Source organism: Galeopterus variegatus, unplaced genomic scaffold (assembly GCF_000696425.1).
Source record: "Galeopterus variegatus unplaced genomic scaffold, G_variegatus-3.0.2 Scaffold2380, whole genome shotgun sequence".
Classification (NCBI taxonomy): Eukaryota; Metazoa; Chordata; class Mammalia; order Dermoptera; family Cynocephalidae; genus Galeopterus; species Galeopterus variegatus.
In genome coordinates, this window is record NW_007728491.1 from 126,066 (window position 1) to 139,641 (window position 13,576).

Below are 13,576 nucleotides of genomic sequence, written 5' to 3' on the forward strand. Positions count from 1 at the left end.
TCGGATCCCACATGCAGACCGGTTCCCGCTCACTGGCTGAGCGAGGTGCGGGAGCAATGCCAAGGGTTGCGATCCCGTTGCCGGTCCCGGTCTGGTACGGGCGCGACACTGAGGGTTGCGATCCGTTGCCGGACACGAAAAAAGACAAAAAAAAGAAAAGAAAAACCACAACACTTTTATTCAGCAAAATAGCAGTGAGTTCACAAATTAAAATCTGTGGCAGTAGCCATAGTGATGAAAACTGAGTAGCATTTTCATGAATTATGTTACTGCACACACTTCTATCCTAAAAGTAAATGTCTTGTTTCTCAAAGTAAAATTTGTTCATTTATTCAATTAATATTTATTGAGTCTTAGTCTATGCACTAAGCACTGGGGGTATACAAAAGTGAGAAAGCAGACAGTCCTTGTCCTCGAAGAGCTTGCAGTCTAGCTGGGGAGATAGCCATTGATGAAACACATAATTATAATTAAAATTCTGACCAGCGTTTTGAAGAAGTGACATTTAATATCTCATTTGAAAAATGAGTGAGTTGGCTGAATGAAGGGGAAAAGATGGTAAGGCATTCTTGCTAAACCAAAACAGAATGAGGGATAGCAACAGAAACCCCAGAAAGCTCCCGAAGGAAAATTAAGCTGTTCAAGATGAACAAGACTGACGATGTGGCTAGAACTCATTGAGGGGGAGAGTGACAAGAGATGCAACTGGAGGAACCACTAGTAGCTATTGTCCAGGGCCCCATAGACCAGTTAAGATTTTTTTATCTTTATCCTAAAAGCACTGGGAGATAACCAAAGTTTTCTATGTAGGAGACACATGAATTAATAAGTGAAGGTCAGCACAGTGAGATTTGTTGAAATCAATAGTACAACCTACAAAAGAACTTCTCAGCACTTCCAGCTCCTAAATCTTTCCCTTTAACTCTTTTCAAAACCAGTTTGCAAAGCTAGTACATCAGAAGACCTTTGCCTTCCACATCTCTCCCCTCCTATTGCTTCCCTGTAGGAGGGAGGTTTTCTGATTCCTATAGACTTCGGAGTTTTTCTTCTAAGAAGCCTGCCATCTGCTTAAAGATCCTTTTCTTCAGGAGACCTTAACATTCCAGAGAAGGGCTGTGGGGCTTCATACACCAGGTTCAGCACCTGCTCTTTTACCAACTTAATTTAGAATCTGTGATGAGAAAAGCCTACTCAGATGTTTGCCACAACTACGTGCCCAGGAAAAAAGCCCTTCCAGAGACACTTTCCCAGAAGCCTATGGCCAATCTTGTATGACAGCACCAGGGCATTGTCCCCCTCCTTTCTGTCTTTGGAATTATGAAAGTTGGAAAGAAATCCTACAGGCTCATTTTTACATAAAAACTGTGTATGGCCTGGGTGTTGGTCCCCAGCTCTCAGAATCCCCTGCTACTGTTTTTCAGACTCTGCAGCCTCCAGAGCAGGGAACTGCAGAGGCTGTCACTCAGAGCATATTCTATATGATACCACTACAGAGAGACAAGCACTCTTCTAAGCACTTTACATGTACTGATTTAATCCTCATTATTATGCCCATTTTACAGATGGTAAAACTGAGGCTTAGAGCAGTGACTAACCTGCTTATAATAAACAATGGAGCTGAGATATGAATAGAAACAGTCTTGCCCTCAAAATGACAGCAGTGGTATGATATTTAAAAATTTTTTATTTATCTTGAAATGATTCTTCTGGTAGTCAGTGAGGTCTTATAAATAAACAGAGTCTAAATCCACACTATAAATTCAGAATCCAATGAAAAGAGAGATAAAAAAGGAGGGAGCATTCATAAGACATCATTACAGTATTTGTATAATTCCATTTTTCTATATCAAAGTAGACCATTCTATAAAAAGATGCTAAAAGATTAATATACAAATTCAAAGAGAATTTAATAATCTCTTTGGGTTATATAACTCCACTTAGAAATGTTTTTGTTCATGATACTAGTGAATACTATGCAAATTTCCACTGTTTTTCTTGGCTAAAAAGAAAAGAACAGCTCATATAAATGGATAAAGGCTTTTTAGGATCTCCTAGTATTCTGAGAAGTTTCAAAGGGAGGCAAGGAGCTCTTTACTTACATGTGAAGAGAATACAAGTTTTAATGTCATTTGGCTCTGGATGGAATTAATATTAGACTTCTCTTTGCATGGGGGAAAAGTCTTTAATTGGATAAAATCAATGGCAAACTGTTAACTGCTATTAAGAATGAAGCTCAGACTCCACAGTGTGTCAAAGGAGGGCCTTAACCGTCTGTTCTCCTCAACTCCAGTACTTCTCTGGCATCTCTATTGGCCCCTCCTCTCTTGTCACCTTGTCCTTCCTGATTGGATCGTCCCCTCCATGCCCATATGCTTTGCATGTGCTGTTTCCTTTTCTTGAGGTGCATTCTTTTGCCTTCTTGGGAATGTCTTCCCTTCCCTTCTTAACCTAAAGAATACCTAGTCATGACCAAATTCAAATGCTTTGTTTTATGAAGTGTTCCTTAAATTCCTTATTAATTTCTCTTAAATAAAATGAATTATTTTATCTACTATGCTCCCGTAGAATCCTAGGCCCACTTTTATTGTACCAGCAGTTGAGTTCAACAAATGTGTTGTTTTCCTTTTGGGTTCCAGGGATTATGGTAAGTACAGGGGACCTATTGATGACTAGGATATGATTTTTGTTCTTTTTTTTTTTTTTTTTCCTTTTTGTCTTTTGTCGTGTCCGGCAACGGATCGCAACCCTCAGTGTCACACCTGTACCGGACTGGGACTGGCAACGGGATCGCAACCCTCAGTGTTGCGCCCGCACCTCGCTCAGCCAGTGAGCGGGAACCGGTCTGTATGTGGGATCCGAACCCTCGATGGGAGCGCCACCACGCTCCCGAGTGGCGCACTGCTACAGTGCGCCACCGGGCCGGCCCATGAGAAGTGTGCAGGCACTGTTAGAAATAGGTATTAAAATGGATAATCTCAATGCTGTGTGCTACGGACGCTCACAGAACTATGCTTAGGGAGTATAAAGTGTAAAAAAAGGGCTCTTCACCCAGATTTGGATGGGAGGGATTGAGATCATCCCTGGGCCAAATCTTGAAGGTAGGCAGAAATTAGTCAGGCCAAGATGGATATTGAAGCAAGGAATGGTTTTACTTATATCATGGAAATTGTTAACACTGGTGGTATTTTATTACTACCAAAGCAGACTTTAAAGTTCATTCAGCCTATCTGTCCAACACTAAGTATTGTCAGGAACTTGCCAATTAGCTATTAATTATACATTCTCATTGGCAATATTGCCCTCAAGGAGGCAAAAATTGGTTTGGGTGATAGCAAATAAAAAATTTATTCTTTTAATATATAAAGCACAGATACACAAACTGTATAAGCACAGATATATAAACAGATATGAAATCCATCTGTGGTATTAAAATTTCATGGAGGAGAATGGGAGTAGGGAAAAATACTCAAAAAGACCCCTTGGGGGGCAATAATCAAAAAAGGTTAAGAAATACTACTCTCAACGATTGTTGCAACTTCAGCAGCATTTGTTAGTTTTAATCCGGTACAGTGAGTCTTTTTGTTTAATGTAATTCTACTTAAGACTGTCTGAGAATTTGAGATTCAATTTGGCATTATTGCTTGTTTTGTCTTTGGTATCATATTGACTTTAGGAAAGCATGTCTAAACATAGAATAGAGCTATCCCCATGACTCAGAGGAATGATATTTTAGATGTAATACTCATATTTCATCTAAGGACTACAAATTATCCCAAAAGAATATTTCATCAATCCTCAAAGCAATCAATTTTATACAGAAACAGAAAAGAGCACTCTTGTGTTCTCCTAACCCCTCTCCATGTGGATTGTTCGAAATTCAGGCCCAGGAATTTTAATCTCAGAGTGGTAGAGTGCATCTGAAGTACATTTCTGGATGGCCATGGTTCTAAGATGGGCATTTGGTTGCTCAGGAACCTCCCGCACCCTAGTGTGTGAGGGATCTGGTGAACAAGCTACTCAGTTAAGACGAACACAGAATCAGTACTGGCCCCAGCATCATGCTTACCTACTCTGCATCTCATCTCTCAATGTCTGTTAAAAAATCATTCTTCCTGGGAAATGCACTAGTGTGATACTCTTTCCAAAGAGTGTCTGCCTTTTCTAAAGTGCAAAGATGATGCTGCATTCACAACAGAACTACTTCATCTGCTCTAGCAAGTCCAGAAAGGAAAGTAATGGAATTCAAATGTGAGTGGCTGCAAACACATTGCCCCTCAGCTGTCTTTCTAATGAACTTGAACACACTTGTGACTGTGTTCTGGGGATCCACACTTTTCCTTTTAAGATAGAATTCTCTTCTGGAACTGTTGTAGACCAAATTTCCCCACCTGCCATTCTATCCTGAAGGCGTTAGGTCTTTTAGATGTTGCTTTGTGTCCCACGGATTTGTCACCCCTTTTCCCCTGGTTGATGGAGCTGCCAAAGATTACTCAAAGCCCATCTCTTCTGAGCAGTGAGAAGCCCCAAAAAGGGGTTAATCTCGCAGAACCCTCCAGAGCAAGATGTTCATACCATTTGGGAAACTAACCATGAATTGGGGTTCTCTTCCCACATTTATTATCCAGACCAGGAAGTTACAAGAAGAGAGCATAGGTGGGGTTTTTGCTAAGTATAGTTAACAAGTTTAACAATAGGCATTCCATAATGCAATTTTCAAGAGGTTAAGTTGATCCACCAACAAAAGTTTGATCTTACAAAACACTCTGTTCTTACAGCAATTTCCAAGTATCTTTACATATCAATCAGTAACCTGTCTGTCTTTGAGCCAGCAACCTTGCTGTGTTACAATTCTTTATCTTACAACAGAGACTTTATAGCCTGGGGAAAATTTCCTGTCCTTTGCAAGGTCAATATCTGAAACTGCAAGGCTTTGGAAAACCAGGCCCTGTGAAGTACATTTGCTTTACGCACACTCCAGATTTAGAGCCATGTTATGCACTTTTAGAAGCAACAGGATCCTCCTTTATCCATGTCTAACAGGAAAATATATATGCTGAAAAATATGGATTAGATTAGTGTAGCCCAAGGCAGTTGACCCAGTTTTTGCTGGATGGGTTGAGTTTGTTTAGACTAGATATACTTTCTGAGATCTGGAGGAATTTACATACACTGCATTCCATTCTTCTACCTCACTCAACTCTTCTAGGTTTCCAAAAGGAGCATGGCTTCCTTCTTTCTTTGATTTTCATGACTGTCAACTCCAGATTTTCCTCCTACTTCTATACCTACTTCCTTCTCTTTTATCCAATCCACTTTTCTGTCTTCCCTTAAATGCTGCTAATCTTCAAATTTTCTCTCTTTTCTCCCTCCACAAAATCTTTCCAGGTGATCTTATCAAATCTCATAGCTCCAACTATTCTCTATATGTGATGGCTCCTGGCCAGCTCTCTGTCCTGATTAACAGACCTGTACTTAACTGCCACTTGAGAGTTCAGCTCATGTGTCCCAAAGTCACCTCAAAATCCACATGTCTCAGACTGGACTTGTCACCTTTGCTGGAAAACCATTGCTCCTATCTTTCCAAGGTTAGTGAATGATGCCAGAAGACTGCTAGAAATCTAGGCATAATGCATGGCCTCTTTCTCCCTTTCACCTCCATCCAGTGCCACAACTGATGTCATTTTATCTTCTCTGTCCCCTTAAAATATATCCACTGCAATGACTGCAACTCAAGTTCCCACTATCTCTGGTCTGGATTATTTCAATTGCCCCCTAATTGTTATTCCTGCCCCTCATCTTGCCCTCTCCCATTAATTTATCTACACTAAAGGGAAACTAATCTCGCTAAATCATAAATCTAATCATATTATTCCCCTGGTTCACAGCTTTCATTTGTTGTACATTCTCAAGGCTCCCTATCATCTGGTTCTTTCTTCTCTGTCCAACATCTTTCAAGACTTAAATATTGTTATACAACTTCTTCAAGGTTCTTAAACTCATTGTTCTCTCCTCTCCCTCTCTTTCCCTCCCTCTCCATGTTATTCAGGAATTTAATGTTCACCGTGTTTCCCTCACACATCCTTTATTAACACATTATCATCTTTCTGGCCCCATCTACTTATCCCTCTTATGATGGCAACCTCCCCCCCTGCCCTGCCCAAGTCATAGCAGGTTTTTCTCCAATGTGCTGTCATGAGATACTACACCTCACCATTATTATCACCTGTACTTGTCTGTCTGCATCCCGTGCTTCTGTCAATGAATGAAGAAATGCTTTCCTCTGCCTGAAAATGCATAATTCACCCTTCATCCCCCATTCCTCCCCTGCCCAGCGAAACCTTCCTAGCTCATTCACATTGAGCTCAAGGAGCTTTCTTCTGACACCCAGGCTGAGCCGGATGCTCATAGTAATGAATGAGCTCTCATGGTGACAATCCAGTCACATTACTCCTCTGCTCAAGATCCTTGCAAAGGCCTACAATGCCCTCCAGGATGGGCCCCCATTTCCTTGCAATCCCTCTGACTTCCTTTTTTGCTACTCTTTCCTTCCTTTCTCCAACCGTAGGCATGCCATTCTTTTAGGCAGTAGCTGGAATGTTTTCTCTAGATATCTACGTGACTAACTCTCTCGTCTCCTTCACTCCTTTGCACAAATGTCCCCTTATCCATGAGGCCTACTGATGCCTGTTTTAAGTTGCCATCTGCACCACTCTTCCCACCTGCCCTCTCCTAACCTCCTTTCTTTCCTCAATTTCTCCTTATTCCCCTCTATCAAACTACATAATTTACTTATGATCATTATCTATTGTCTATCTCTCCTTATGAGAATGTAAGCTCCTCAAGGGCAGATATTTTTATCAGTTTTGTTCACTCAAATTTTTCAAGTGCCTACATGTTCACCACCAAATTGTGAACTTTTTGAAGGCAGGGATTTTTGTGTTTGTGCCTATTTATACTATCTTAGCACATTTCCTGAAAGTAGCAGGGTCATAATAAGTGCTTTCTAAGTGCACATATCCATCTCACCACCACATAGCTTTGCAGGGTTTGCCATTGCACCATGCTACACCATGCCAAACCAGAAGACAAGTGCAAGGATGTTGTTTTCTTAGTGGAGAAGCTTCATTATAAACTGTCCCAGTTTCTGAGATCTCCATAGATGAAGAGTCCAATATGGACCAATATAGGCAATATTTCTCCTGCAGGGTTTCCTCAAAGGTTAAGAATTCACCATTGTTCATCTGGCCTTTCTCCTCCACCTGTACCTAAACTTGGAATATTTGTTTAATAAGTTAGAAGACTAAAGGGAAGCCTGAGAATTGTAGAGCTTGAAAACCTTGCCTGCTGTGACTTCTCTTTTTGTTTCCTTTCTCAGGGCTCTTCCTGCCATGATGCAGTGGGTGCGCATGCAGAAGCCAGGAGAGAGTGGCATCAACATTGTCACTGCTGATTTTGTAGAACTTGGTGACTTTATCAGCACCGTCATAAAGCTCAACTATGTCTTCGATGAAGGAGAAGCCAACACTTGATAGTACTGACTGGAGTGTCCATGAATAAGCTAGAGAAGACTCATTGTATTTGGCATATTATCCATAAACATTCTGATCTTCCTATTCCACCGAGTCTGAAGGGATTAGGGCTGGTACTGGGTGGGAAAAGGGGGAAAACCATTTCTTCAGTGATTATAAGCATACTCTGCATTACTGTAAACATTTCATTTCTCATCTGCTGAGCAAAATCTACTTATAGTGTTAGGTATAAAAAAAGGCTAGCGAATTTCATTTTTCAAAATTAGTCTTTGTATGGTACAACCCATGAGTGTCTACTTGGTTGTGTTTTCTAATTTCATCCTAGGGCTACTCCTCTGTCTGTATCCTCTAACCTTTCCACTCCCTCTCTTGCTTGCTCTTTTTAATCAGATGCTATATGGGACTGAAAGCATTTAAATGCCCAACATGATGTGTATTACGTTGTTGTACTAAAATTTATTTGTTTTGTGGGATTTGGTGTAATATTCTGTAGTCATCTGCAATTGGGCAATCATAGCTAACTTTAGATAATAGAAAATATGCATCAAATCAGTTTCCCTGCATTTGGTAATATCGGAGGCCATAATCAGTGATTTTTGTGTTATATGAAAATAATAGTGCTTCACAGTATTTCTATTTAAGGCAGCTGTAAACATAGAGTAAAAACCTTTTTGGAAGAAGTATGAGTGCCAACTCTACAGTGGAAAATGGCAGAGTGGGAGGCGATGGCTGCTACTTTAATTCAGCAATCTCTTAAATCATATTGCCCGCAAATGCCCAGTAAATGATAAACTATAACAAGTGTGTTAAAATCAGAAACTCTGAAAAGAATGCTTACAAACACCCTCCTAGCAATTCTCTTGATTTAAAAAAAAAAAAAAAAAAGGAAAGAAAAAAAAGACCATGCAAGCTTTCCTACCAAGTTAGGATTTACGAACATGTCATTCTAAATCCCAGATATGAGAAGCATTTTTCAAGAAGCTTCAAGTTTTTGACTTGAAGGGAGGAAAGAGGAAGAGGATCAGAAAGAGTTAAAGCAATATTTTTGAAAGCGTATCCACGAAATCAAAAGGACCCATGAAGTATGTTTGGGACATTCTTAAGATAGTGTGGTCTGGGCAGACAAGTTTAAAATTGGCACAGACTCATCATCACTTCTGGGTTCCATCCTCTCCTGGGGCAAGATTAAGGCAGAGGCAAAAGTTTCGCATGAAGGTTCCACGGCCCAACATTTGATAATCCAGGTCTACAGGAAAGAGCAGTGGTAACACAGCTTATCACTGCTTCCTTCTTGGCATCTCTGTGATATTTGACAACTCTAAAGCAGTCTTAAAAAGAGCACAATAACCCTTATTTATGTGCCTCATGGAATATTGTGAGGCATTTATAAAAATGTGTCAAATTTGCTGAAATTCTTATAATGATGAATTATTATATCTTTATATTTAGAAATAATCACACCTCAATAGTTTCCTGAGACAATACAGTCCATGCCACAAAGGGTCATAGAGAAATAAAAGCATACTCTCAGCTTTTAATTAGTTTAAATGTAGGACATGTGGGTTAATCTCTTAGTCCTACATAAGGGAACTGATTTCAAGGATATATGTCGAGATCACAAATACAACCATGAGTTGATTTCAAGGTTATAAACACTCATTATCAGAAGATAGTTCTTATCAGCAACTGCAGGGAGAGAATAGAAATTGTTTATACTGAAGACAATGTTCATGAGGAGTGTGTAGTTACCTGTGGTAGCCCGAGTAGCCTTCATATACACACAACAGATGTGTTTGTACATTCCAGTGGTGTGGACATATCTTGCCATGTGCAATATACCGACATATACCCACTCCTGTGCAGGCAGTCAGATATAAATATATACAAACACACACAGATATGGACAGATACAGTATACAAGTCTTCTTTTCAAATGAAGACACTGATAATATTAAATCATTTAATTTTAGAGCTGAAACCCTTAACAATGTGTGAAAAAGAATGTTAAAACCATTGAATTTAGAGCGGCTGATCACATGAAAATATTTTTGTAAAAATATTTTAGCTTGAGATTTAATTATTTACAAAATATAGTTCTTTTCTTCTTTTCACTTTCCCTTCCCTTGCAGTCTTGTTGTCTTTCTATCACTTTTACCTGCTCTTTATGTGCAACTGAATATAAATCCTTTTTGAAGGATGATGGATTACTGAAATTTATGTCCCATAAATTTGCTTTTTGGGCAGCTTTTCTGTCCAACTGACTATTCATTATTCATCCCTCAGGAGGATCTCTAGCCAAGCACACTTTCAATGACACAAGGATTTAATTTATAAATATAACAGAAAACAGGTCTTTTAACATACTAATGAAAAATAAATAAAATATAGAGGTAACTATGTTGTATTTCTTGAACTTAGATGCTTTCTTATAATATTTGCTTAGATTTAACTTTGTCATATGTGTCATTTGGGTGCTGGAAAAAACAAACATGATGAAGCATTAGACTAATTGTGTAGTTTCTTAACTGGGGAAAGCTTCTTATTGTTATTAACGATATGCACACAGAAACTCATTAAACAAAGGGTACTTTCAAGCCAATGTTGTGGTTGCCATGTGGACATAGAATCTCTGTAGCCGGCACTGAGAGCAAATGGACTCGCCTTAATTTCCAAAGGAGGGGAGAGGTAGAAGTGAACTAGGAGTCCCCCAGCTAGAGGGAGAGTTCACTAGGAGTTAAACAAAGGGTACTTTCAAGCCAATGTTGTGGTTGCCATGTGGACATAGAATCTCTGTAGCCGGCACTGAGAGCAAATGGACTTGCCTTAATTTCTAAAGGAGGGGAGAGGTAGAAGTGAACTAGGAGTCCCCCAGCTAGAGGGAGAGTTCACTAGGAGGGATTCCTTGGAAAGGGAAATGGAGAGAAGTTGCCTATGGCTGTCTTCTGTCCATTAGCCCTGCCCTGGAGCACACTTAGAGAGCAGGCTGTGGGCCTTGAAGGGGGTTAGAAACGGTGATGCACAGTCAGAGCTTTCCCTCGCCTATGCTCCTTTGTCTTAGCTGGGCATTGTCTTTCCAGGCAGTTAGGAGCACAAAGGGCTACAAATAGGCCCCAAGATGGTAGTAGATACATCTTGGTGCACTTTTTGTTTTGCTTGTTTCTCAAGACTCTATGTCGCAAGTCCTGCAAGGCAAAAAACAGAAATAAAATCCAACTTTTACCCAATCTACAGCCGGAAATCAAATGAGTAGGTGAGATGAGAGAAAATATATAAAGAGCATCAGTTTTAAGTTTGCTTTCCTGTCTGTAATTTTGAAGAACCAATATGGTGAATACTTCTCCTGCCATTATCATTTATGTCTCCCTTATTACTACACAATCACGTGAATGCAGAGAATGAGGAGGCATCTTTTAAAAGCCTTAGGAAATTTTATATGATGACCTCGATATTCATTTTCAGCCATACTGGGAAAACTCACGTTTCATGGAGTGCCCCCTAATAGTGAATGTATTAGAGCATTATGTGTTTGGCATGTATACACCTGTGTGTGTACACACATGCAAATACACACACACGCACACACTCAGCATGCACATTTCACACATGCACTTTATCCAATGTTGAAACTGCATTCTAATTAACCTTATTTTATTGCCATTTCAACTCTTAAAATCAATATCTGCTATATTAGTAGGCATAAGTACAATTCAATTTTTTAAATATTTAAGAGGAAAAAAATCACTACAAAACTAATGAAAAATGAGACCATCAGAAATAGGAAAAGCTTGGTAGTAACAGTCTAACTACATTGTCAACTCTACTTCAAGCTAGAGAATCTAAGATGGAATTGAATATAAATTAAAACATACATATATCTTCATTTCAAGTTAAGTTCTTTGAGGTTCTGACATGTTTTTAGTCAGGGTTACCTGTTCAGGTTCTCTCCTGGTGGGATTCCAGACCAAAAAGTTGGAAGTCTCAGGAAATGCACATTTTTATGAGTTTTTCAGTTCTCCAGTCTTGCAGATCCAATGACACAATCTTCTAATCTTTGGTCACTTAACCAAACAGAAGTTCCATAGGCAGAGTGCTCACATTTTGAATTGCTAATGGAAAATAATACACAGTGTCCCTCAGAATGTGCTAAACAGGATTTTTAAAAGCATTTTATTTTACAGCACTTTAGTCTTTTCAACTAGATTTCAGTGACACTATTGTGTAAATGCTATATTTGCCATAACTTACTGGTGGCTCCTGTGTTACATACAGTTTTAAATAATGCTCTAAATTGTTTGTTTTCCCAATGACAATGATAAAGTGTTCTGTAGAATTTGTAAAACGTGTTGATTGAATCTCTTGAAAATTGTGTGAATTTTTATTTCACTTGTGATACTATTTTGTAGGTATTAGTTCTAACTGTACATCTGTATGAGTCAAATGTATGTGATTGTATGTGGTATGTGTGTGTAAGTATATTGTGTATCTTATTCAAAAATCAAACTTATCCTAAAGAAAAAGGGCACATTATGACCAGCCTTAATTCATTGCCATTTTGTTTTTATTGTGATTAAAATTTGGATAGAAAATTTAAACAGAAATTATGTTTTTGTTAAAGATGGCTTTTAAAGAAAATCTTATAAGGAATATGCTTTAGAACTTATCTGAGTTCCCACAAGCAAATTGGTCAGCTTGTGGAGCCTCACATGCTTTTCAAAATTACCAAACGTCAACGAAGTTATTAACGTCATCATCCTACAAATAGTCAAAATGTACATTTATTTCTATCAGCAACAGAACAAATGCACCTCTAAAGTTGTTCTTCCCATCATAGAACCCATTTTGCTTTAGTGATAAGTTTTACATGAACAATTATTTCTCTAAACCATTGCTTTTTAAAAATTGGATCTTCTCAAGTAAGATGAACCACTTTGGCGCCATGAGAGTTATTAAAAGGCCCATGAACGTTAGATGGTTCCAGTGTGGTTCCCTTCTCAAAAAACAAGCATGCAACACTCATACATTTTTTGTCTGTCCTATATGTAGTCCAGCAATAGAAAACTCATGACTAATTCAAGGATCTGCACATGTGGTCACACTCAAAGCAAAAACACTATAATCTTTGGGTTTGGGATCTGGGTGTGGAATATTAATTAACTTCTTATTTCTTTTTCTTCTTCATCCTCAATTATTTCTTTTCAATATTTAGAGTTGTTGAGTAAAATACAGGACACTCAGGGAATTTCAAATTTTAAATAAATGATGAATTTGTTTTTAGTATATATGTTTCCCATATATTTCATCAGTTATACTGAAAAAAAATTGTTGTTTATCTGAAATTCAAGTTTAATTGGGTATGTCCTGTACTTTTTCCCCTAAATCTGTCAATCCTATCCATACTGCCTATTTTTTCCAGCTGGGCTTCCTGTAAGATCTACCTTCCTCCCTACCCCTATGTAAAGATTCCTAATGAAAATCTGTAGTCCTAATATTCTTCATGAAGGAAAATATTGGTCCATTCCAGGTCCCACAAATGCTTTATGGAGGACCAACTCAAGTATAGATGGAATAATCAAGCAAGTATCTTCATAAGATCAATGCAGCCACATTCAAAATTTCTCTTCATTGGCCTGTTGTAAGACTCAGAGTCTCCCCACTAATCCCTTAAGTAACATTTTCATGTAATTGGGACAAGCAAAAACATATCTACACATTAAAAAAGATCCTGCACAGTGGATGCACTGACTTAGTATCAGGACCTTTTTTAAAATTCAATTTTTTTTTTCTGAAAGGTAACAAACTACTCCATTACTTTTACTGCTAACACCTTACCACAATTTTTATAAGGTTAGAACTGGTCACCAATGGAATTGTACAAAATTTGACATAGGAAAGAACTCTCTTCATTGCAGGAAGAAGAGATAAGAAGAGTCTGAGGTATAGACATAGCCCTGTTGGTCCCTCCTCAGAACATTGAGGTAGAGCTGGACAGAAGGTGGGGAACATGTGAACCCTCACATGGAACTAGCACCGACAGACAGACTCACCAA

The 13,576-nt window shown here is 38.7% G+C and overlaps 1 protein-coding gene and 1 long non-coding RNA gene across 2 annotated transcripts in view; both read left to right on the forward strand.

Moving 5' to 3' along the window:
• The window catches only part of PLCXD3 (phosphatidylinositol-specific phospholipase C, X domain containing 3), a 65,078-nt gene extending 54,880 nt beyond the window's left edge, over positions 1–10,198 (forward strand). The window contains exon 3 of the mRNA XM_008581524.1: positions 7,376–10,198. Coding sequence (XP_008579746.1) covers positions 7,376–7,529 — 154 coding nt within the window. The 3' untranslated portion in view covers positions 7,530–10,198. The remainder of the gene's footprint in view (positions 1–7,375) is intronic.
• Positions 10,199–10,347: 149 nt separating this feature from the next.
• LOC103597653 overlaps positions 10,348–13,576 on the forward strand; it is a 4,534-nt gene continuing 1,305 nt past the window's right edge. The window contains exon 1 of the long non-coding RNA XR_551121.1: positions 10,348–13,521. This is a non-coding gene — a long non-coding RNA (uncharacterized LOC103597653). The remainder of the gene's footprint in view (positions 13,522–13,576) is intronic.